The following is a 25,111-nucleotide window of genomic DNA, read 5'->3' on the forward strand; positions in this document are numbered from 1 at the left end:
AAAAAAAAAAAAAAAAAAAAAAAAAATCAGGTAAGGAGATATATGCATGTTAACAGTAAAAGTAATGGTATGTTGCAATGATATTTAGAACTGTCCCTTTAAGTTTGCAAAATACTCTTAAAAGCACGATTGCATTTTATCCTTTCAAAATATTATGAGGTTAATAGAATTTAGTTATACTAATATTGTATAGATGAAGAAGTTGAGTCCAAACCATCCAGGGTCACTCAGTAGACTCAGGTAGGACCTCCTGACTCCACACTGGTTTTTCTTTCATTCATTCATGCATTCATTCACTCATTTATTCATCAAAGATCTGCTGGAAACAAGCTAAATATCTATCTGTAGAGTACTCTTAAATAAATGAAGGCATTAATAAATAAGGCTAAACAAAACAGTGATATCTATCTAAAAGATGTGTTATAATTAATGGAAGAAACATACAATTACTCAGTAATTAGACTGGTCAGCGATATGAAAGAGAAACGGTTGGGGTGAGAGGACAGAAGAGGTGTCATGGAGGAGGTTCCTAGTGAGTGGTATCGAATGTTATACAGGTACATGGCAAACTGCTATAAAACATTATAAGGATGAATATTTAAATGTTTATAGAAAAAGAATTAAACTCCTTTCCTTAAAGGGAAGGCATATCGCCACTGGTATGAATTTATAATTATTTGAAGGGTAACTTACAGACTATGGGAAATTCTACGTTCCTTTAAGGGTCTTATTTATACATCAGTCCCTCTCTGTATTCAGTGTGCGGAGGTGTGTGTCTGTGTGTCTGTGTGTGTGTATTATTACTGTTTTCCCCTCAGTGTATAAACATTCTATTAGTTAGGCCTATTTGATTACAAGAAACAGAGACTCATGCAACTAACTCAGGTTAAGAGAAGGTTGTGGCATGTATACATTGAAGGTAATAAGGTAGATAAAAATTTTATACTATTCTTATCTGAAGGGAGTGGAGTAATTGGATATGTGATTTGGGATAATTCTTTGTAGTGTAAAGTATATATAAAGTGTAGTGTTGGCTAGCCCACATGCTGAAAGTGGTTGCCCCTTATAAAAAAATGGACAGAGGAAAATTCAAGTCCTCATCTCAAAAAAAAAAAAAAAAAAAGAAAACTTAAAAAAATAATGGATTAGGAAATGTAGGTGGAAAATTGGTTAGAATGCTATAGTAGTAATTCAGGCAAGAAATGAAGATAGTATGAATTTAGTGATGATGGAAAAAATGAGACTCATTTGAGAGATACTTGGGGTATAGCATTCACAGTACATGGTAACTGATAATCAGGGGTCTGGGAAAAGGTCAATACCCAGGTTTATGGCCTAACCTACAGAATGAATAGAATAACATGAGAGTAGGGGGGAGTTAGAAGAATTTGTGGGGTAAATTTAATTTAATTTAATTTGAGGTAAGTCAAGTTTCAGGTTGATATGAGACATCATTAATACCCTGTAAGGAGATTTTATAGATAACTATATACCCATATTCATAAGCTCACCCGTGGGACTTTCAGAAGCAGACACATATTTGTGAGTCATCAGCAAAGAACCAAGCAGGTGGATGAGATTCCCCAAGGAAGGAGGCCAGGCAGAGAGAGAGCACAGAGGATAATGGACTCTTGATGATTCCATTGCCTAATAGGAGAAGGCAGTCAGTGGTGGAGGAGACCAAGAAGGAGCTTTGTAGTGATGGGGGGACATCAGGAAAGGGGAACCAAGGGATGAAAAAAACTTCAAGAAGGAGGGGATTATAGATCGATTTGGATGCTACAGTGAGGTCACATAAGATAAAGGCTAGGGCTTCCCTGGTGGCGCAGTGGTTGAGAGTCAGCCTGCCGATGCAGGGGACACGGGTTCGTGCCCCGGTCTGGAAGGATCCCACGTGCCAATCCATTGGATTTGGCAGTAGGGAGTTCACTGATAACTGGGGAGGGCAGTTTCCTTGGAGCGTTAGGTGCAGGGGCAGAGTAGTTCACTGATCACAAATGGGAGATGAGGAACTAGAGGATGTCACAGGGTTGAGGGGGGATTAAGAAAACTTGAGTATGTAAATATTGATAAGGATGATCCAGTGTTTTACCTGTATTATTTCATTTGTTACAGTTGTCCAGAACTTACATGACATGGTGTCAAGGGCCCTACCAAGGAAATTCGTCTTGGCCTTATTTTTTATGGAAAATTTCTGAGAATGTTGAATAATAATTATCCTAAAATAATTGTATACCTATAGCTTCTCCTTTAGATTTCCCCAGGCAGTATAGTGCAACTCTCCTATTATGGTGATTCTTGTATGGATACCTTTGTAGGACAGTTGATCAGTGACCTTAAAATATATTCAGATGCAGTAAAAGCCAAACATAGCACAATCTTAGCAGCTATTTTGCCATAATTTCTCCAACAATCCACCTGGAAAGCTGCGTGTGATAGTCCTAGATCACCGCGCCCCCTCTTCATCCATTCAGTCCTATCTCTCCCTCAAGCTCCAGCTTGTTCCTTGTCTGTAGAGACTTTCCATGCTTCTTAACCCATGGTGTTGCTCTCTTTCTTTTGCAAAGCACATATTTATCTATCTCTCATTTACTTGGCAAGTAATCCTAGTTTGCTTTGAAGTAACTTGTATCACGATTGCAGCTTTTCATGTACTTCTGTTTTTTATGCCTCAGCTAGATTAGAAACCCCCTTGGAGTCAGTCCTCTTTCCTTCTGGATGCCTAGCACAGTTCTTTGCATACTATAGAGTGTTTTTCGAACAGGGTAGGCAGGAGAGGACAGGAAGTCGAGAAATGATTGGCTATGAAGGATTTCCACTCTATGTTCAGCAATAAAATCTCTTTATGATTTTAGGAAGCCAAAGGGGAACCAGAAACAATAAATGAGCACAGAAAAGAATGTGTGGCAGGAGGTAAGGAATGTTCTCTTCCAACCCCCGTGTGAACTTTTGTTCCCTGCTGGTATGTTTTATGGATGAAATCTTTCTGAGTGAAGATACGGCATCTACAACTCTGCATCTCTAGATAAAATCAGCCAAAGAGAACTGATTTTGATTCAATTTGTAGCGTTTTCAAAAGGCCGTATTTATGTTGCATTGCCTGTTAAGCCCAGAGGTCTTGTAATCACTAGTGCCCTATCGTGAACTGAGAACCATGCCAATGTTGGTAGCAAATTCTAAGCTCTACTCTGAGATTTTTTTATTGTTCCGTCTAAAAGCAAATAAGCCAGTATTTGAAGAATGAGTGCTAATATGCTTCTCTCCCCATCTCCCTTCTGTTAGGATGGAATAGTGAATAGAGTTCTGGCTTTGGAGTCACTCACTGTATGCTTGGTCACTCTCTTACTTGCTGTGACTTTGGCAAAAGCTATTTAACCTTGAGTCTTAATTTCTTCATCTGCAAAATGGAAATGATGAGTAAAAAAAAAAAAGAAAGTACCATTTATGAAATATAGACTGTACTGTAAGTACTAGGCTAAATTCTCTATATGCATAGTTTTATTTAGTTCTCCCCAATACCTGTGTGAGCTAGGTAAGCTGCAATTCAGTTTCCTAGCCTATAAACTGTAGATAAGAACGGTACCCACTACAGAAGGTTGGCCGTGAGGATTGAAGAAATTATGTAAAAAGCATTTAGAAAAGTGCCTGATAAAAGTTCTCATAAAGGTTAGCTACTATAGAAAAATCATCCTTATTTTGTAGATGGTTTGATGAAGTTGTGACCTGTTCCAGGTCACTTAGTTTTAAGGATCAAAGTGTCGACTGAAAAAAAATGCACAACCTAAAAGTTGAGAATTATGTTTTATCCGCAGATTTACTGAGGACTTAAGCCTGGGATATAGCCTCTCAGATAGCTCTGAGGGACTGTTCCAAAGAGGTAAGGGAAGAGACAGGACATACAGGAGATTTTGCAAAACAAAACAAAACAAAAAACCACCAGGTAGTCCAATATCAAAAGATAACTGCTAATTATAAAAAAACCCCAGACATCTCAAGTTAATGAATTTAGCCCTTTTCTATGTATGGGAAGATGCAAGAGTCTGGGCTTATTGAAATCATTCCTTTGATATATAGGGACAGTATCCTGCTTTTCTCCATCTTAAATCCCCTCAGGGTGCACCGCAGCTACGCAGCTGCGGCTACGGTGGCTGATGGCTTGATGACCACAGCATCATTTGTTTACTGAATGGCAGGCCACATTCTTTGTCCACAAAAGCTAGGATTTAAACCAGATCTTTTCAACTCTATACTTACTGCTCTTAATTACTATTATTGTCTTCTTTGTGAAGTAGTCATGAAGAGTATCATTAATATGTATAAAGAGCTTTGTTCTGGGACTGGCATCCAGTAAACCTGTGGTAAATGATCGATATTGTTGCTGTTATTATCAGCAGTATTATTATTATTATTATACTATTGTTACTAGTACTCCTAGTACTACTACTACTACCCCAATACCTGTGTGAGCTAGGTAAGCTGCAATTCAGTTTCCTAGCCTATAAACTGTAGATAAGAACGGTACCCACCAGAGAAGGCTGGCTGTTGAGGATTGAAGAAATTATGTATAAAGCACTTAGAAAAGTGCCTGCTAAAAGATCTCATAAAAGTTGCTGGTTTTAAATCCTTGGTCCACAGGAAAACCAGGGTACCAGATGAAGCTATGCATTTAACCATGGAATCAAATCAAATAAACATTCAAATGCAGAAAGAACAAATTGGGCTGTTCCTTGACTCTGAGACATCTTCAGGTCTTCAAAGACTATTCACGCGCTGAAGTGTGAGCCCATAATTTCAACATGGTCGTGATCCCCAAAGCGTAGCATAACGTTATCTTATATTTAAGCAAATGCGTTATTAGCTGGCAGTCTTCTCAGACATATTTCAATGAACGCCTTTGTTTAGTGGAGGGAGGCCCTAACAACATTGGATTGAATGTGCCTGTAGCTGTTAAGCCTGTTTAACCAAATACTATCTTATTGTCTTTTTTTTTTTAAATCTTATTGTCTTTTAATAGGCGCTGCTGTTTCCTCTCTTCCTGTGAAGTCAGTTAACTTTAGACAAAGTGACAAGTAAGCTCCTCCTCATATAGCACGCTCACATTTTTTGCTTTTCTGTTGAGCTATGTTTGAGTAAGTTCTCTCTCTTATCTTACAGCACTTCTGCTAATGAGAAGGAGGTGGAGGTAAGTTTCAAGCTTTCAATGTTTTTTCCTTTAGTAAAAAAAATACGTGTTTCAGACTCACTCACCTGTAGTCCCTGCAAGCTTTTGCACAAGCTATCGTACGTTTGGTGTCTGTCTGGCTTGGCCATGACAAAGTGCAGGGAAAGCCTATGCATGCCAGCATTATGTCACTGGGAGGAGAAAGAAATGCCTCAGTGTAATTTGGTATTAAACTGGAAATTTGACTACATCCAATGTTCTGTCCTCACCCTCACGTTATTTTGACAACAGGCCGAATTTCTCAGGTTATCTTTGGGATTTAAATGCGACTGGTTCACCTTGGAGAAAAGAGTGAAGCTTGAAGAAAGATCCCGTGACTTGGCAGAAGAAAATTTGAAGAAAGAAATTACTAACTGTTTAAAACTGTTAGAGGTGAGACTCATAACATTTGGGGACTACACGTTCGGTTGTATTATTAATAAGGTTTTCAAAATTACATAAGAGTTTACTTGTATGACTAAAACCAACACTAGGTACCAAGCCCTGCCTGACTCAAATGTGAATTAATAGGAGGTAAGAAATCAGGATCAGGCTAAGATAAAAGGCGCACCAATAGAAGGGTATAAGTAATAAAACAAATAAATGTCATTTAAGGTAGTTATGTGAATCTTCTGCCATCTCTGTATCTTCAAATAGATTTCAGGCAGAAGAGTAATTTTGCAGAAAACTGAGCAACAGGAGATAATATCAATGTTAAGCTTCAAAGAAGAGAATCAAAAGACGATTTCCATTTAATTAACTGAAAAAAGAGAACGGTGACATTTCAGTCTTGTCGGATAATGGGCAAACCTTCTGTAAGGTACACAGAAGTGCACCAACTATTATTCTTCTATTTTGTGAAGTCACCATAAATATACGGATGGGTTGGAAAATTAAGGGGGCTAATTTTGGAAAAAGAAAATAAAAATATAGAAACCATATTCTGTTTTTTTGTACTGTGGTTAAAAAAGCACATAATGTAAAATTTACCATGTTAACAATTTTAAGTGTCCATCAGTAGTGTTGAGTATGTTCACGTTGTTGTGAGATAGACCTTCAGAACTTTTTCATCTTGCTTACTGAAACTCTATAGCCATTAAACTATTCCCCTTTTGCCCTTCTGTCAGCCCCTGGTAATCACCATTCTGCTTTCTGTTTCTATGAATTTGACTACTTTAGATAGCTCATGTAAGTGGAATCATATAGTATTTGTCTTTTTGTAACTGGCTCATTTCACTTAGCATAATGTCTTCAAATTCATCCATGTTGTAACATGTGGCAGGCTTTCCTTCCTTTAAGGCTGAATGAAATATTCCATTGTATGTATATACCACATTTTGTTTATCCATTCATTTATTGATGGACGTTTGAGTTACTTCCACCTCTTGGCTATTGTGAACATTGACTATTGTTGCTATGAACATGGGTGTGCAAATATCTCTTCAAGACCCTGCTTTCAATTCTTTTAGAAATATGGCCAGATGTTGGATTGCCGGATCATATAGAGTTCTGTTTTTAAGTTTCTGAGGAACCACCGTACTGTTTTGCACAGTGGTGTTACCATTTTAAAATCCTACTAACAGTGCACCAAGGTTCCAATTTCTCTACATCCTGGCCAACATGTTATTTTCTGTTTTCTTTTTTTTTTTAATTAATTAATTTATTTTTGGCTGCATTCGGTATTCGTTGCTGCGTGCGGGCTTTCTCTAGTTGCAGTGAGCGGGGGCTACTCTTTGTTGCGGTGCACCAGTTTCTCATTGTGGTGGCTTTTCTTTGTTGTGGAGCATGGGCTCTAGGCGTGCAGGCTTCAGTAGTTGCAGCACATGGGCTCAGTAGTTGTGGCTCGTGGGCTGTAGAGCACAGGCTCAGTCGTTGTGGCGCACGGGCTTAGTTGCTCTGCGGCATGTGGGATCTTCCCAGACCAGGGCTAGAACCCGTGTCCCCTGCATTGGCAGGTAGATTCTTAACCACTGCGCCACCAGGGTAGTCCCTATTTTCTGTTTTCTGATGGTAGCCATTTAATAGGTGCAATGTGGTATCTCACTGTGGTTTTGATTTGCATTTCTCTGATGATTTGTATTGTTGAGCATCTTTTCATATGCTTATTGGCCGTTTGTATATCATCTTTGGAAAATGTCTAAGTCCTTTGCCAATTTTAAAATAGGATATGTGATTTGAAAATATTTTCTCCCATTCCATAAGTTGCCTTTTCATTCTGTTGATTATGTCCTGTGAGGCACAAAAGTCTGTAAGTTTGATATAGTGCTATTTGTCTATTTTTACTTTTGTAACTTATGCTTTTGGTGTCATATTCAAGAAATCATTGCCAAATACAATGTCATGAAGATTTTCCCCTACGTTTTCTTCTGGAGTTATATAGTTTGGGGTCCTACAGTTAGGTCTTTAATCCATTTTGAGTTGATTTTTGAATATGGTGTAAAATAAGAGCCCAACTTTACTCTTTTGCAGTTTTCCAACATCATTTGTTAAAGAGACTATCCTTTCCCCATTTTGTAGTCTTGGCACCCTTGTCAAAGATCATTTGACCATATATGTATAGGTTTATTTATGGGCATGCTCTTCTGTTCTACTGGTCTGTCTTTATGCCAGAACCATACTGCTTTGGTTACTGTATCTTTGTAATGTGTTTTGAAGCCAAGACATGGGATACCTTTAGCTTTGTACTTCTTTCTCAAAATTGTTTGGCTCTTTGGGGTTCTTTGAGATTCCATATGAATTTTTCAATTTCTGAAAAAAATGCCTTTGGGATTTTGATAGAGATTACATTGAATCTGTAGATTGATTTGAATAGTATGGACATCTTAACAAAATTAAGTCTTCCAGTCCATGAACACAGGATGCCTTCCCCTTTGTGTCTTCTTTCATTTTTTCAGCAATGTTTTGTAGTTTTCAGTGTACAAGTCTTTCATCTCCTTGGTTAGGTTTATTCTCAACTATTTTATTTTTTTGGATGCTATTGTAAGTGGAATTATTTTCTTAATTTCCTTCTTAGATGGTTCATTGGTAGTACATAGAAATGCAATTGATTTTTGTGTGTTGATTTTGTACCCTACAACTTTGCTGAATTTGTTTATTAGTTCTAACAGTCTTTTTGTGGAATCTTTAGGGGTCTCTTTATGTAAGATCATGTCATCTGTGAACAAAGATAATTTTACTTCATTCTTTCCAATATGGATTTTTTGAATATATTTTTTTACTTGCCTAACTGCTCTGGATAGGACTTCCAGTACTACGTTGCATAGAAGTGGTGAGAGTAGGCATCCTTGCCTTGTTTCTGATCTTAGAGGAAAAGCTTTCAGTCTTTCACCATTGAGTATGATTTTAGCTGTGGGTGCTCATATATGGCCTTTATTATGTTGAGGTAGTTTCCTTGTATTTCTGTTTTTTGAATATTTTTATCATGAAAGGTGTTGAATCTTGTCAAATGCTTTTCTTATCAGTTTAGATGATCATGGGATATTTATCCTTCATTCTGTTAATGTGGTGTATTGCACTGGTTGATTTTCATATGTTGAACCATCCTTGCATTCCAGGAATAAACCTCACTTGGTCATGGTGTATAATCCTTTTAATGTGCTATTGAATTCAATTTGCTAGTATTTTGTTGAGGATTTTTACATCACTATTCATAATGAATATTGGTCTGTAGTTTTCCTGAAATGTTGTTGTCTGGCTTTGGTATCAGGGTAATTCTGGCCTCAGAGAATGAACATGGAAGTGTTCCCTCCTCTTCAAATTTTTGCAAGAGTTTCAGGAGGATTGGTATTAACTCTTCTTTAGCTGTTTGATAGAATTCTCTAGTGAAGCCATCTGGAACTGGACTTTTCCTCTTTGGGAGATTTTTCTTTTTATAACTGCTTCAATCTCCTTACTAATTATTGGTCTACTCAAATTTTCTATTTCTTCATGATTAAGTTTTGGTAAGCCATATTCTGTTTGACTAACAACTAATATATGCTCTTCTCTTTCTAACTAATGGTGGTTATTTAAACTGCAGTAAGAAACTGTATGTCTGACAATGGTCATTCCAGTTGGTTAGCAACTTTCCAGTTGCAACTCATACATATCTGCCTGTTTCAAAAGTGGCTGCTATCTCATTGAGCACCTACTGTGTGACAAACAATTGGCATCTATTACCTCTCATGTCACAATATTCCTGGAAAGAAGATGCAGTTGTCTCCATCTGACAGATGAAGAAAAAGCAAATCAGAAAGCTTGATATTATAACATTTGTAGAATTAAGATGCAATTTACAGTCAATGATGCCTTATGGTTTTATTGGCAGCACTTTTCCTTTCTGATGCTATATAAAATTTATGGTATTTTAGACATGTGCAAGTATTAGAAATTTGCTCATGATCACACAGCTAATGAGCAATGGCTTGTTGGCTTCCAAATATGCTGTTCTCTTAATTCTTTCTCCACCCCAGTGAAACAGATGGCCTTCCATCAGGAAAGCCATCATCTTGGTTCAAGGGCAGAGGTTTGAGATAAATATTCATAAGGCAATGAAGGCATAATGGCCTAACCAGCCCAATCTCACCTTGTCATCAATGGAAGAGCAAATATAGAAATCAGAGTCATATCTAATTCGAGTATATTTTTATTACTTTTCTTAAAAGTTCAAACTATGCTCTTCATATAGTGCATTCAATTCATTTATAGGCATAATTTCTTTACCATTGCCAATTAATTACATCCCATCCTATTAATTGTAGAAGAAAGATATAAACACACATGAAGGAGTAGCAAATTTGGAAAGTAAAGAAGGGATCAAAAATATTATAAAAGGCTTTGTGAATACCTGCATAGGTCTACCTCATAACCAACAAAGGTATTAATATTTCGGTATCATTCATTATTGGTCTTTGCTGCTGCTTTTCACCTTCCACAAAGATAATAGATTCATCTGCATTTACAATATAGTCAGTGTTAGAATCACTTGCTGAATACTTGGGTTGGATACTTTTTAATACTTTACTTTCTGTGCAGTCTTTAACACCTCTTTGTGAAGATGACAGCCAAGCCCAGGAAATCATTAAGAAGCTGGAGAAAAGTGTAACATTCCTCAGTCAGTGCACAGCTCGAGTGGCCAGTAGGGCTGAGATGTTGGGAGCCATTAATCAGGTAATTTGTCTCCCTTTCTCCAGTTACAATGAAATTACTAAAAGTGGATTACATTTCTAGGAAAAAACTATATTTGATCATTTCAGAATGTTCTTGATATTTTCCTATTTTAAACAATGCTACAATAAATATCCTTGTTTATGCATCTTTGCACACTTATTCATAGAGAAGTAGATTTTCAAAATTTTCTTTGTGGGAAAATCTGGGGAGACTTTAAATTTTTGAATCTCTACGTAAACAAACTTGTTAAAATATATTTTCCTAAGAAGGAGACATTTCACTGTGATGATAGTTTTAGTCTGAACATTTGTTATACACTTCTAATATTCTAGTTTCTTTTTAACCCCTCGCCAGGTAGTAATATTCTTTGTTTTATTTTTATTAAAGTTACATATGTGCATAGCTTTTTTTAAAAAAGTCAAGTAGTTCTCAAAGCCTTCTTATCCCATTTCCCATGTTCCAGAGCAACAACTTTCAACTCCTTTGGTTTGTTTTTTATTAATATTCATATCTCCAAATAATATGCTTATACTGTCACCAAGTGATTCAGTTTTAGATATTTACTGGTTTCCTACTACAAAGATGAATATTTTTTTATCAATCGTTCCCCCTCACAGCTTTTCACTGTCTTTCACCTTACTGTTGATCTCTCTTCTTTCCTAACCAAGCTTAAATTCCATGGTCAAACATAACATTAGCTCCCTTGCATGAACTCTCAACACTTTTCCTTCTCTTGTTTTCTTTTAATCACTAGGAAAATCTGCAACCTTGTTTTAAATCCATTTCTCCACCTGATTATACCTGCATAGCTGGAAAACCTCACACCTCTGTGCTGACTGAGTTCTATTGAAATTCATCACAAACCTCAAGTGGTCCTTGGGACTTCCCATCTTTCACACTTTCTCCTTTCTCCTCAAATCACCATCATGTCTTCCCCTCTCTCTCTGTCAAATAATGACTTTGCTTCTTAACTCAGTAAGAAAGTTGAGGCAATCAGAAGGGACCTGCCAAAAGCTCTGAACCTACAAGCACCTAAACCCTTGACATTGCCTTCCTTCCTGGTACGAAAGATGAGTTGTCTCTCATCCTGTCCATGGCTAACCATCCCACGTGTATATAAGATCTCATCCCTTCTAAATTACTCAGAATCTTGGGCCCCAATTCTCCCTGCATTCTTTCATCTCCAGTTTTTCCCCACGCTACTGAATCATTCCCATCAACACACAAATACGTTATTTTTAAGACAGGAAAAATAACACAAAACAAACACAAACAAAAAAATCTTTCACTCTTTCTCCTTTGGCTACCACCCTGTTTCTCTGTTCCCATTTTTAGCAAATCTCCTCAACAGAATTGTGCTGTTTCCAATCTCTCTCCTCCCAGTCTCTCTGAAACATATTCTAGTCAGCCTTAACCTACTCATTTTCCTTAACCTGTCTGCTACATTCAATACGGCTGAGCTCTTCCTCCTCCTGGAAACACTCTCCACCTTGGTTTCCAGGTACCACAGTCCCCTGGTCCTTCTCTCTACATCATGGAGCAATACCTTCCAGACTCCTTTACGGGTCCCACCCTTTCTCCCAGCCCTCTTAATCTTGATGGGCCCCAGGGCTTCACCTGTGCACGTCTGATTTCCATCGTCACTCAATCTCCATACTATCCTATGTAGTCAACTAATGACTCCCTAATTCACACACTTATCCCAAACCTCTGCCATGAGTTTCAGACTAGAACCTGCTACTGTTGATGTAGCTTGGAAGTTTGATAAGCAATTTAAGCTTAATACATCCAAAAATAAACTTCTGACAGTCCCTCCAAAAACGATTCCACACATAGTCTCCTTACCTCAGTAAAGGGCAACTCTGTCCTTCCAGTTGCTGGGGCTGGAAAACCTTGGGGGTAATTCTCAACACATTTCTCTCACACTCCACGTCTAATCCTATGGACAATCCTATTTACTTTACCATCAGAACATGTCTGGCATTCAACCACTCATTTCCCTCTCCACAGCTACCACCTTAATCTAAGCCACCATTCTATTTTTTTCCCAGATTACTACAATATCTTCCTACATGGTCTTCTTGTCTCCATCTAAATCCAATCCCCACCCCACCCCCATAGTCACTTCTCAATAAAACAGCCAGAATAATCCTTTTAAAACTTAAGCCAGGTCATGCTACTCTTTTTTTTTCATGTTACTTATTGATTCACAGCCCTCCAGTGGCTCCTCATTTTTTTCAGAATAAAAGCCCAAGTCCTTATGATGGCTTAGAAAGATCTTACATGATTCCCCTGCCTTCTTACCCCTTGGACTTTATTTTCTGTGACTGTCTTCCTGGGTTATTGCACGCCAGCCACACGGGACTCGTTTCTGTTCATCATGCTGCCAACTCAGGCCCCCAGTCCTAGCTGTTCCCTATGCCTAGAATATTTTTCCTCCAGGTGTCCACATGTCTTAGCCCTCACCTTCTCCAAGTCTTGTTCAAATGTCACCTTCAGAGAATAGCCCAGCTGACCACCTGAGCTCCCTTGTAAAATTTCAACCCCTTCTACCCCAGAGCTTCTCATCCTCCCTTTCCCTGTCTTTTTTCATAATGCTGATCACGTTTTAGCATACTATTATGTTTTACTGACGTCTTATTTGTTGTCTATCTCCTCTCACTAGAATATAAGCTCCATGAAGGCAGGAATATGTGTCTGTATGGCTCACTGCTTGTCTCCTCAATGCCTAAAATGTGCATAGCAAGTACTCAAAAAGTTTTTGTTAAATGAGGGAGTATATGACACAAAAAGCAATGGCAAAAGAATAGATAAATTGGACTTCCTCAAAATTAAAAACTTTTGTGTATCAAAGGACATTATCAAGAAAGTGAAAATGTAATCTACAGAACGGAAGAAAATATTTGAAGATCATATATCTGTTAAGGGCCTAGTATCCAGAATATATAAAGAACGCTTGCAGCTTGACAGAAAGAGAAACAACCCAATTAAAAAAATGCAAATAAGACTTGAATAGGCATTTCCCTAAAGAAGATATACAAATGGCCAATAAGCACATGAAAAGATGCTTAATTATTAGGGAAATGAAAATCAAAACCATAATGGTATACGTCTTCACACCCACTAGGATAGCTATAATAATAGAAAAAGAAAGGAAGGAAGGAGGAAAATAACCAGTGTTGACAAGGATGTGGGGAAATTGCAATATTATTATCATATTATTAATATATTATTTAACCATTAAAAGGAATGAAGTGTTGATACATGCTACAATGTAGATGAATCTGGAAAAATTTATGCAAACTATAGGTGCTAGACACAAAAGTCACATATTGTATTTACCCATTCTAGATACTATTTATATATAGTATCTAGAATGGGTAAATCTTTAGAGAAAGGTAGAAGGTTGGTATTGGCTAGGTTTTGGTGGGGAGGGATGAGTGGGGAGTAATTGTTTAGTGGGTATGGGCGTTTACTTTGGGGTGATGAAAGGGTTTTGGAACTAGATAGAAGTGGTGGTGGCACAACATGGTGAATGTACTAAATGTCACTGAATTGTTCACTTTAAAATAGTAAATTTTATATTGTGAATTACACATCAATATAAAAAAAAGAAAAAATACAATGAATGTATTTTGTCAGGTTCCAATTCAAACAAAACTGTAAATAGATGTTTTTGAGACAATTGGGAAAATATGAATATGGATTAGATGATAAGATGTTTCTGTTAATGTTGTTAGACGTGATCATGGCATTGTGGTTATTTAAGACAATACACTCCTATTTTTTCTTTTTTTAGATACTTACTGAAATGTTTATGAGTAAAACCACATGATGTCCATCACCTGTACTTAAAAAGAAATAGCATTCAAAACTTGAGATGAAACTCATATAGCAAAATGTTAGTGGTTCTTGAAACTGGTTAATAGATATGTGTGGGTTTATTGACTACTTTTTGTGTCTGTTGAAATTATCGTAATAAAAAGTTTTAATTAAAAAAAGTGGATGAATAATATTAGATCTATATTATGTGTAAACATTATTACACCCGTGTAAATTCTATTCATAGCAGAGACAGTAGTCTGTTATGATGTCTTTTCCTTCTTTGCACAATGTTCATGTTCTTCGTGGAGTTAATCATTTTCCTTTGCCATGATTGTTATGCTTAGTTTTCTATTTACTTATCTCTAATTTATTCTCAGCCTCTCCCAGGGAGTCTAGATCTCACAATACATTCAAACTCATCAGGTATTCTGTCAATTTCTTCATTGAGATGTTGCTTCCAGAGATTTTTGACCTGTCAGTCTCAACTGACTGTTCTTCAGGCTCAACACAAAAGTCTTAGGAATTCTTAAATGAAGATTTCTTTCACTTCTTTCTTGAGTTGAATCCCATTTTCTGAATCCCATACCTCCTTCTTTGCTGGCTTACTTTTTTATTTTGGTGGAACATCTCACGCGTTTTGCTGAGGGAAAGAATGCCTGGGAGGTAAACTTTTTAAAACGTTATATAACTGAAAATGGCTTTATTCTTTATGTCTTTACGGTAGCCGGGTGAAGGATTCTAGATTAGAAATCATTTCCTTCATGATTTTTTATCTTCTTCTTAGCTTCTGGAGTTGCTATCAAACTTTGATGCCATTCTGACCCCTGAACTTTTGTTTATAATCCCTTTTTACTTTCCAGAAGCTTTTAGGATATCCTCTTACCCCTACTGTCCTTCCTTGGCATGGGTTTATTTTCAACCACTGTTTTAGGTCCTAAGCTGGAAAGTTATTTCTTGAGTTCAGAGATTTTTTTGAACTGTTTCCTTTTCTACATTTGATGGAATTTTTCTACATTTTCTATACTTCTTGAATTCCTTTCTCCTGAACTGGTCCTTTCTTGTCTGTTTTCTACATTTTTGTCATTTTGCTCTAGTTTCAGAGAAATTTCCTTAATCTTACCTTGAAACTCTTAAGTTACATATTTTTTAATCATATTTTTAATTTCCAGACTTTTAAAATTCTCAGAATGTTGCTTTTTAATATCTTGTTCTTATTTCATAGATGCAATACTTATTCTTACTTTTCTGAAGATATTGATAGTTTCATTGAAATTTTAGTTTTTTTCTTTTTGTTTTGATTTCCTTTTCTCAGGCTAGAGGCTTTCCTCTGGCTAGTGATGACCCACTATACAGCTGACTGGGAGCTCTGTATATGTTGGGTGGGGAAGTTTCTTGTTGGCTCTGAGCTTCACACAAGCTAGGTTGTGTCACTGGGATACTCTTAACGTTGGTAGTTTTAAGACTGTCATCTTGCAATGTTAGATTCCTCAGAGAGAAGTCTTCCAACTGCCAGTCTTGAGAGTATAAGCTTGGCTACAAGTGTTTGATAGTTGGAAGAATAAGGCTCCATATCTCTAGATTCAATATATATATAGACTTTTGCTTAAATCTATTCTTTTCTGTATGATCCACTCACCATCAACTATTTGTTACTGCTCAATCCACAGACACTCTGGTTAACTCTCTCTAGATAGCCAGCTTTTGTAGTCTTCCACCAAAGTGGTAGAGGGGCTCAGCAGACCTGAGTAAGGGAGGGGATCTGTGAATCTAATCACTTTTTACACAGATTATCAACCATTTCTTCTGTTCTATCTCCAAGCTTAATTCCAAAGGCACCACTAATTCCTGAGCATTTGCAGCTTTCTGTGGTATAACCCACGTGGCTTCTAGGCTTTTCTTACTGCTTTTTTTAGGGTTCAGCTTTTCAGGTCTTAGTCATTTACCACCGGTCCTTCTACTTGGCAGGTGTTCAAAAATTTGTTATATCCTCTTCTGTTCTATTTACTTTTGTCTATTCATGCCTTAAAAAAAAATCCCTTGTCATTTTTGTAGGATTTAAGGATGGAGTGAAGATAAGTGCATGTGTCTCATTCACTATCCTTTAACTGGGTATCAAGAATAGTATTTTCAATGTAAATTTGTTCTTTTTTTTTTTTTTTGGTACGCGGGCCTCTCACTGTCGTGGCCTCTCCCGTTGCGGAGCACAGGTTCCGGACGCGCAGGCTCAGCGGCCATGGCTCATGGGCCCAGCCGCTCCGCGGCATGTGGGATCTTCCCGGACCGGGGCACGACCCCGTGTTCCCTGCATCGGCAGGCGGACTCTCAACCACTGCGCCAGCAGGGAAGCCCTAAATTTGTTCTTTTTTTTTTTTCCTGCTAGGAAAGCCGGGTTAGTAAAGCCGTCGAAGTGATGATTCAGCATGTAGAAAATCTGAAGAGAATGTATGCCAAAGAACATGCTGAATTAGAAGAACTAAAACAGGTTCTTCTGCAAAATGAAAGGACTTTTAACCCTCTTGAAGATGAAGGTAATAAAAGTTTAAGATAATTGTATCAGTTATGTCTTTCTTTTTTCATTCTCTCTCTTACTAATTCTTATTATATAATGTCTTTAGTATAAGACCCTTATGTTAAGATTATATTAGAAGGATATGATATATAGAATATAAGAAATAACTCATTCCTGTTATTTATATAGCCCAGAGTAAGATGTCAGTTAGAAAACAAATTAGGAGACAAGATGGATTTTATGGTAGACACCAAGATTTCATTAAAATGATGACATGAGAGAATGTAACTAATCCAACTCATTGAGTTGACCCCAGTGTTGTCTACTTAGGATATGTTAGAACTGGCTTTTTCTCCACACATAAAGCAAGGCACAATAGCATAAATGAACCACTCTTATCAACAATGGTTTTGTATCCCTCGAACAAGGAAGGACTGTGACAGGGTAAGCTGATCAATAGATTGGAAAATAGGGAGACCTCTGAGACCATGGAGAATATCTTAACAGAAGGCTTATATGAACCTTATAGTTTTATTTTAAATAGACAGTATGAATGTCTATGGGCAGAATTTTCATTTTAATGATCTGTTGCCTCTTCTTGAAAAGTAATAACATGTGATGATCTTCTGATCTGTAATTTTGGACTCATTGATTCAGCAGACATTCATTTAGTGCCCCATCTGTGCTAGGCAGGCATGGTGGACATTGGCAGTGACATAGAGGACTTATTCCATTGGTTCAGATTACTAACGTTGTGAATCACCAAATAACCAGGTATTTATATTGCTCAGTAGTCTCTAGGGTCTTAAATAAATATTTTCTAACCATTGCTTCTCTTTGTAAAGAATTAAGACCATTGCGTTAAACTGCACATGTAATTCCAAAAATACACAAATGTGTTTTCCCTTTCAGGTGACTGCCAAATTAAAAAACGTTCAGCTTCTCTAAACTCTAAGGTAACAAAGTCTATCAAATGTTATAGCTGAGATGGTTTTAAAATATTACTTGAGGCAACATGGCTTTAAATCATAAAACAACAGTGATTTTAATTCATATATATGTGTTATGTATATATACATGTGTGTTTATATATGTACGCTTTTGTACTTCTTGCAATATTTGTACATCAATTAAGTTTGCCTGGCAGCGAGAGGAAAGCCGGTATAACGATACTTTCTCTCTCATGTGAAACCAAAGTTGGGAATAAGCAGTCCAACAGCTTCACAAAATCCCAGTCCCCGTCTCTCTTGCCGAGTCACCGACCTCAGCGCTTTGCTTCCATCTCATAGTCTAAGATAGCTTTGTCATTTCTGGGTACCAAGTCCTGGTCATTATGTTGAGTCCTGCTCCAAGAAAAAGGAAGAAGCGAGAACAGGTGTTCTCTCTACCTCTGAAGACACTTCCTAGAAGTCCCAGATAACATTTCCCTTTTCATTCTTCGTTGGAAATAAGATGAAAACAGCTTTTATTCTGGAGGCTGTATGCCTAACTAAAAATTAGTGGGGTTTGTTACTAAGTAGAAGGGGAAAACGGGATATTGAAAGTCAACCAGCAGTTTCTGTCAGTTTGAAAATCAAGATTTCACTGAATTTTTGAGCAAGGGACTTTAAAATCATTCCATCCAAATGTTTTTCACAGATGAAGAAATTAACTTTCACAGAAGTTAAGTGATTAGTTATGATCCTGTAGTGACAGAATCATGATTAGAACCCAGGATTTTGGACCACAATTTGAGATTTTTGACGTTCAACTAACCTATAAAAATAAATTAGAAATGGTGGCTTAAGAAAAGTATTCACATAAAACTTCTTCAGTTTATTTCCTGAAGTTCTACTTATTTAAATGTGAAGAGCCACAAAATATAACATTCTCCTGTACAAATCTCAAGGCTGAGGTATAAACACATCCATTCATAATAATGTCATACTCATCCTTAAATGTATTAAATGGAAAAAATGAAACCGTGAAAAAAAAATCCCTAAAATAGGTGCATATTTATCTCCTCTTGAGTTGGGGAAAACCTTTCCAAGCATAAAAGAAATGATAGCAAAAGAGTGGAAGAGATGAGGGACTTCCCTGGCGGCCCAGTGTTTAAGATTCCACGCTTCCATTGCAGGCAGCACGGGTTCGATCCCTGGTCAGAGAACTAAGATCCTGCATGCCACATGATGTGGCCCAAAACAAAACCAAACCAAACCAAAGATAACAAAAAAAAAAAAAAGAGAGAGAGAGAGAGAAAGAGATGAAAAGATTTGGCTACATTAACAATAAAAAAATTCTGCCAAGAAATATCATTAACAAAATTAATATAGGCAAAAATCATAAACAGGTGGTTCTCAGAGCAGATACATACAGGGTTATTTGGCATAGAAAAACAGTGTTCAGTGTTACTGGAAACCTAAACAGAAAGCCTTATGTTCCTTACTTGATTGGCAAAAATTATCCATTGTTGGAGAAGGTAGAATATAAACTGGCAGAATATTTCTGGAAGGCAATTTGGCCATAACAAAATCCTTGAAAATATGTCTCCTAACTCATCAGTGATCAAGTACATGGATGTGTACATTCAAGAATACCCATCAGTGTTTCATACAAGGATAAAACATTGAGAATTTTCTAAGTGTACATTTTCCCCCTTTGGGTAGCCATCTTCTCTTCGAAGAGTGACCATTGCCTCTTTGCCCAGAAATATTGGAAATGCAGGAATGGTAAGCAAATCCCTAAGTGTTCTTAGTCAAAAGCAAATTTGTTTCCATATGACAGAAATATAAATTTACTTCACTAAATTCATATTTCATTATTTCCTTAACATCTGAACTTTAAAGGTGGCTGGGATGGAAAATAATGACCGATTCAGTAGGAGGTCAAGCAGTTGGTAAGTGTAATTTTATGGTTGCTCTTTGGGAACCTTACTGTTTTATAACTGGGCTAGAGTTAATGTTTGAAATAAGTGATATAGTAACATTTGATTTGTATGGAGTATATGCAGAATAATAAAAATTGGCATATATTCATGAAATTATTTCTTATGAAATAAGCATTATATGAATATGCCAAGGAAAAAATATCATTTTTGTATTGATTTAGGTAGTGGGAAATAAATTGGTAATGGCTACAGAAGTATTTGATTTGACAAGTGGCTATAATCATCTTTACTTAGGCGTATTTTGGGGTCAAAGCAGAGTGAACACCGTCCCTCATTACATCGATTTATTAGCACCTATTCCTGGGCAGATGCTGAAGAAGAAAAATGTGAACTAAAGTAGGTGAAGCTTGATGTGTTTATTAACCTGATGTGCCGGGCATAAATAGTGGGGATCAGTTTTATTCTGTGGAGATGAGGTCAATGCTGCATCATCAAAAAGATCATTCATTGTTTAAGACTTTTGTGAACTATAAAGTACTATATAAATGTTACTTGCTAATACATTCACTCTCATAGCACTCAGTACTTCAAGGTTTGAGGTCTTAAGTTAGAAAAGAACCTGGAATTTGCCAGATATGTGAAGAGAATTTTTTTCCTGTATAGGTTTCTTGTCATCAGGGGGAAAGGTCAATAAAGAGCCACAGAAATAAAATTTTCATCTACTTAGATGAATTAGTGACAACATATAATGTAATATGTAATATATGCACATTATATATACATGTCTTCCCTTTAAGTAAATGAAGACTAGGGGAAACATAAAACTCTACATTGCTATCTCTATATCTAGCAAGTTAAACAAATAAAATATACTCCTATAATGAAAGGTAGAGGGCAAGAGGGAGGGAGAAGAAGACGTGCTGCCCCTAAATCCTTGGGTGACACTGGACAAACTGCTTAACATTATTTGGTCTCAGTTTCCTCATCTGTAGAGATTTTAATGAAATGATTTTATGTTGATTTTATAACACGTTCATTGCGTGCCTGTTATGTGAGACACACTACGCTCAAGCTTAAGAGGTATAAAGATGAAAAAGACATAGTTCCTACCCTCAAAGCACTTTACTTTTTCCTTAAATAATCCTGGGAGTCTAACTGCATGTATTGAACTCTTTTTAGATTTAGAGTTAACATAATGGATACTTTCTAATCTGGGTTAAGAAAAAAATCAAGAGTTTCCTTGAAAAGATTATAATCTATTTTTAAATTTTTGTCAGTATGGTATGATTTCTATTGCAAAGTTTTCGCAAACGAAGACTGAAACCTTGAAAATCCTACAAGAATTCTGGCTTTTGGGCTTTGTTGCCTTTAAAAACCAAACTAAAATCTATCACATGCATTCCCTATAGGTGTTTGACTGAAAAACAAAAACAAAAACTTTGAGACACAATTCCCTTTGGCAGTTATGAGGGGACTGTAAGTTTGGGATTTCAAAATTCAAATCCAACTAGGGACTCATCAGTGAATATGAAACATGAACATGAAACAAGTTTTGTTCAGGTAAAGGACCCCTCTTTAGATAATATGATTTTATCTAAATACAGTCAACCCATTTGCTACTTCCCAGCTCATAGGTAGTTTTATACCAAACATATCTTCATAAACATGTTTAAAAGTATTAAGATTTTTTAGAGAAAGAAGAAATGACACTTTGACGTTATTCCACTTTAGCACTGCTCAAAAAAACCTACCGAAAAAAGAGTAAAATCAATTGTTAATGAGAAAAATTTTATGATACATTGAATGAAAAATACACGGAGAAATACAGCATCCACATTTGCTTTTTAAAGTGTAGTTACTAATACACACACAGACACACACACACGCACATGCTGAGAAGGAAAATCACAGTAACAACAGTGGTTAATTATGAGTGGTGAGAATTGACTAACTTACACATGTTCTTTGTAAATCTCCCCTTTTTATTTGTTCTTTGGCTAGCATCCCAATTTTCTACAACAAACATTTGATATTTTTCTAAATACAGAAAGTTACTTTAAAAGATTAAATTCCTGGGCTTCCCTGGTGGCGCAGTGGTTGAGAGTCCGCCTGCCGATGCAGGGGACACGGGTTTGTGCCCAATTTTTGACAAAATTAAAGAAAATGAAGTTGTAAAACTCCATTTTGAACGTTAATCTTTTTCACCTTTTTAAAAGGAGAAACCATGGTCTACGTTCATTTAGCTTTTGAGTATCTTCTTTTGGAGCACAAAATAGTTTAATGGGGTTTTTGCATACTATACCTGAAATACAACTTTGTTAGAATCACATACTATATTCCACTTGCTCCAACCAAACGCAAAAGCAGAACTTAACAGGGCCATTTGTCGATAAGCTTTCACTTCTACCAAAGGAAGCTGTCAATATACAAACAAATAGAGTTGATCGTAGAGCCTCTCTAGTCTCCCTTCCATCCTTGGCCTCCTACAGTCTGGTCTGCTCTCAACACAGATCCATTTAAATGTAAGTCAGCTGAAGTTAATCAGACAGAGAAGACAAATATCATATGATATCACTTTTAAGTGGAATCTAAAAAAATGGTACAAATGAACTTACTTACAAAACAGAAATAGAGTCACAGATGTAGAAAACAAAATTATGGTTAACAAGGGAGGAAAAGTGGGGGTGGGGATAAATTGGGAGATTGGGATTGACATTTACATACTACTATATATAAAATAGATAACTAATAAGGACCTACTGTACAGCACAGGGAACTCTACTCAATACTCTGTAATGGCCTATATGGACAAAGAATCTAAAAAAGAGTGAATATATGTATTACTGACTCACTTTGCTGTAGAGCAGAAACTAACACAACATTGTAAATCAACTATAATTCAATAAAAATTTAAAAAAACTTAAAAAATAAATTAAAATTCAAATATTAAAAAAATAAAATGTAAGATTACATGACTTCTTTCTCAAAACGGGGCAATGGCTTCCCTTTTCAGAGTAGAATCCAAAGTCCTAACAATGCTCCACAAGGGCCTCTGTGGTCTGACATCCCCCCTACACACCCCATTATCTCTCTGACCTTATCCCCTGTTCCTCTCCCTTTGCTCTCTCGGCACCCCGGCCTCCTTGCTGTCCCTCCCATCCTCAAACACATCAGGCCACACCCTCTGGGCTCTTTCCCCAGGTCTTCTCTCCACCTGGAAGCTGATATCCTTCCAGAGATATCAACTTGGCTAAATTCCCCACCTTGAAGCGTTGCTCAAATCTTGTCTCTTTATTGAACCCCTCTCCCCCCTACACCCTATTTGGTATTGTAACTTTCCTTTTCCATACTACTTAGCACCTTTTGACATATAAGATAATTTTGTTTATTATGTTTGTTGTTTATTTTTGCCTCCCTCAACTAGAATGTAAGCTCCGCAAGGGCAGGGACCTGTGTTTTATTTACTGTTTCCTCAGCATCTAAAACAATGTCTAGAATATAGGTATCCAGAAAAAAAAAAGTCTTGAGTATAATATTCTGAAAAGATGACCAGTATATGACATTCAGCATTTGTAGAGTAACTGGCAATTTGAGTTACTAAAACTAAGGTTGGTTTTTTTCCCCTACGCATATATGTATGCACTCTTATTGACGGGATTATTTTCAAATGTTGTGTCTACCTATATTGCCATTTTCTGGTATATTATAAACTTGTTCTTGAGTATAGAACTCTTCTGCCCAAAACACCTTTCATGATTAGAAGCCACTCTGTCTTCATTCATGCATCATAAATATTTGCTAAACATCTATTGTATTCTAGGAATAGGCTTGGTGCTAGAAGAATCAAAGCTGATTAAGAAACGGCCACACCCCTCAAGGAGCTCGCAGTTTAACATGGAAGGATCTCATTTAACTAAACTTATGCGTCATATGAAGCTGTACGCAGACAGGGAGGCTCTGTCGAGAAATAGAAGGAAGTGGGTTTGGTGGTCCTTGTATGTCTAATTTTGCCTGACTTATCATATTTGGGAAACTGCTGAGTCATTTACTCTTTTAAGAAATCTTACATGTATCCAGTCTGGAAGGAGAAAGAAAGCACAGGAAATGGGAAGTTGCTCAGACTCTACCTTTACACTAAACTGACCAGCTGTGGTTACGCTCCATGTGTCATTATGAAGATCATACAATAGATTATTAAATTTGAGAGAACCCTGGATTTCTGGTCATGCTATTTATTCCTTCCTTTCTAACTATAATCTTATATAAGTGAATATAGAAAACCATTGGTGTACCTTAAGATTTATATAAAATTTAACACTTGCTAACATTCTAAATGTCCAGCACATTAAATTTGGAAAGATTCATTCTTACCTTATAGTTTATAATAACATAAAAGTGAGAGTGTCCAGTAGGGAAGATATTCAGTCCAGCTTCTTTCAAAGCAATAATGAAAGAAACAGGAGTCATCCACTTTTCTTCCAAAATAGAGGAATGCTTTTTGTTATTTAGTTTGATTGACGCTAACATGCAGAGGTTTTCCTAGTTTCAATAAGAAAAAAGACGCATTTATACAAGTTAAAGAAACTATTACCTCATTATCATTCTAGGTCCAGCTGTTAGGTTCTTTACACTATTAAAACAAAATCCTATATTAAAAAGAATGCAGGACAGATATGTTTTAGGCCTGATCCAAAAGTTCCACCGCAAAGTCTCCACGTTACCTTAAGCAGTTTATCAACTCTTCTTGGGCTCATCTGAGCAATCCAGGGACTGAACTGAAGGATCTCTCAGGTCTCCTGCTTTATAAATTATGATCTAAGAATACTACATGTGTTCATATTGATATATAATAGCTATTTGACAGCAATCATGTTGCAACTTTTAAGGATCATAATATTTTTATACATATATAATAAAATTTTAACATAATAATGCAAAATTATTATCCAGTTTTAAAGTTTGCAAAGTGGTGGTACTTCCCTGGTGGTCCAGTGGTTAAGACTTCATGCTCCCAATGCAGGGGTCCTGGGTTCAATCCCTGGTCAGGGAACTAAGATCCCACATGCTGCAACTACTGAGGCCTCATGCTCTAGAGCCCACGTGCTGCAACTAGAGAGCCTGTGTGCCACAACTACTGAGACTGCCTCAATGAAGACCCAGCACAGCCACAGTAAATAAATAAATAAATTTATTAAAAAAAATGTCTGCAAAGTGGCAATTTGAAGGTGTAGAGAGTTCACATCTCTCATCTGACTTTAAAAGCCAAATTTGATGATATTCTAGCCTTCCTGCCACAGTCATAAGGAATTTCAGGTTATCTCTTTTTTTTTCTCTCTCTCTCTTTTTTAAAACAACTTTCATGAGGTATATCTTACATATCATAAAATTCACCCAGGTGCACAGTCCAGTGGTTTTTTGGGTAACTTTACTGAGTGGTGCAACTACCACCATAAATCAGTTTTACAGCATTTTCATCCCTCTGATAAAATCCCTTATGTCCATTTACAGTTAATCCTCATTCCCACCCTCAGCCTCAGGCAACCACTAAATCTACTTTTTGTGT

General features: G+C 36.7%; 2 protein-coding genes across 10 annotated transcripts in view; one reads left to right on the plus strand and one right to left on the minus strand.

The window, feature by feature from the left end:
* IRAG2 (inositol 1,4,5-triphosphate receptor associated 2) overlaps positions 1 to 25,111 on the plus strand; it is a 62,508-nt gene that overhangs the window by 25,901 nt on the left and 11,496 nt on the right. For 5 of the 7 annotated variants that reach the window (XM_024733518.1, XM_024733519.1, XM_024733515.1 and 2 more), the window contains 10 exons: positions 2,856 to 2,913; positions 5,015 to 5,069; positions 5,155 to 5,182; positions 5,453 to 5,593; positions 10,214 to 10,348; positions 16,554 to 16,701; positions 17,595 to 17,638; positions 19,328 to 19,390; positions 19,508 to 19,557; positions 19,843 to 19,944. In XM_024733518.1, the coding sequence (XP_024589286.1) occupies positions 2,856 to 2,913; positions 5,015 to 5,069; positions 5,155 to 5,182; positions 5,453 to 5,593; positions 10,214 to 10,348; positions 16,554 to 16,701; positions 17,595 to 17,638; positions 19,328 to 19,390; positions 19,508 to 19,557; positions 19,843 to 19,944 (824 nt within the window). Of the gene's footprint in view, positions 1 to 2,855; positions 2,914 to 5,014; positions 5,070 to 5,154; positions 5,183 to 5,452; positions 5,594 to 10,213; positions 10,349 to 16,553; positions 16,702 to 17,594; positions 17,639 to 19,327; positions 19,391 to 19,507; positions 19,558 to 19,842; positions 19,945 to 20,957; positions 21,636 to 25,111 lie in introns of those variants that run through there. The other 2 variants (XM_024733520.1, XM_024733521.1) reach the window with 2 other exon arrangements.
* Positions 21,684 to 25,111, minus strand: part of DNAI7 (dynein axonemal intermediate chain 7) — a 70,306-nt gene continuing 66,878 nt past the window's right edge. For all 3 annotated transcript variants that reach the window (XM_024733512.1, XM_024733513.1, XM_024733514.1), the window contains 2 exons: positions 23,920 to 24,087; positions 21,684 to 21,964 (listed from right to left, as the gene is read on the minus strand). In XM_024733512.1, the coding sequence (XP_024589280.1) occupies positions 21,845 to 21,964; positions 23,920 to 24,087 (288 nt within the window). In that variant the 3' untranslated portion in view covers positions 21,684 to 21,844. The remainder of the gene's footprint in view (positions 21,965 to 23,919; positions 24,088 to 25,111) is intronic.

The sequence above is a fragment of the Neophocaena asiaeorientalis genome, unplaced genomic scaffold, assembly GCF_003031525.2.
Source record: "Neophocaena asiaeorientalis asiaeorientalis breed wild unplaced genomic scaffold, Neophocaena_asiaeorientalis_V1.1 scaffold150, whole genome shotgun sequence".
Taxonomy (NCBI): Eukaryota; Metazoa; Chordata; class Mammalia; order Artiodactyla; family Phocoenidae; genus Neophocaena; species Neophocaena asiaeorientalis.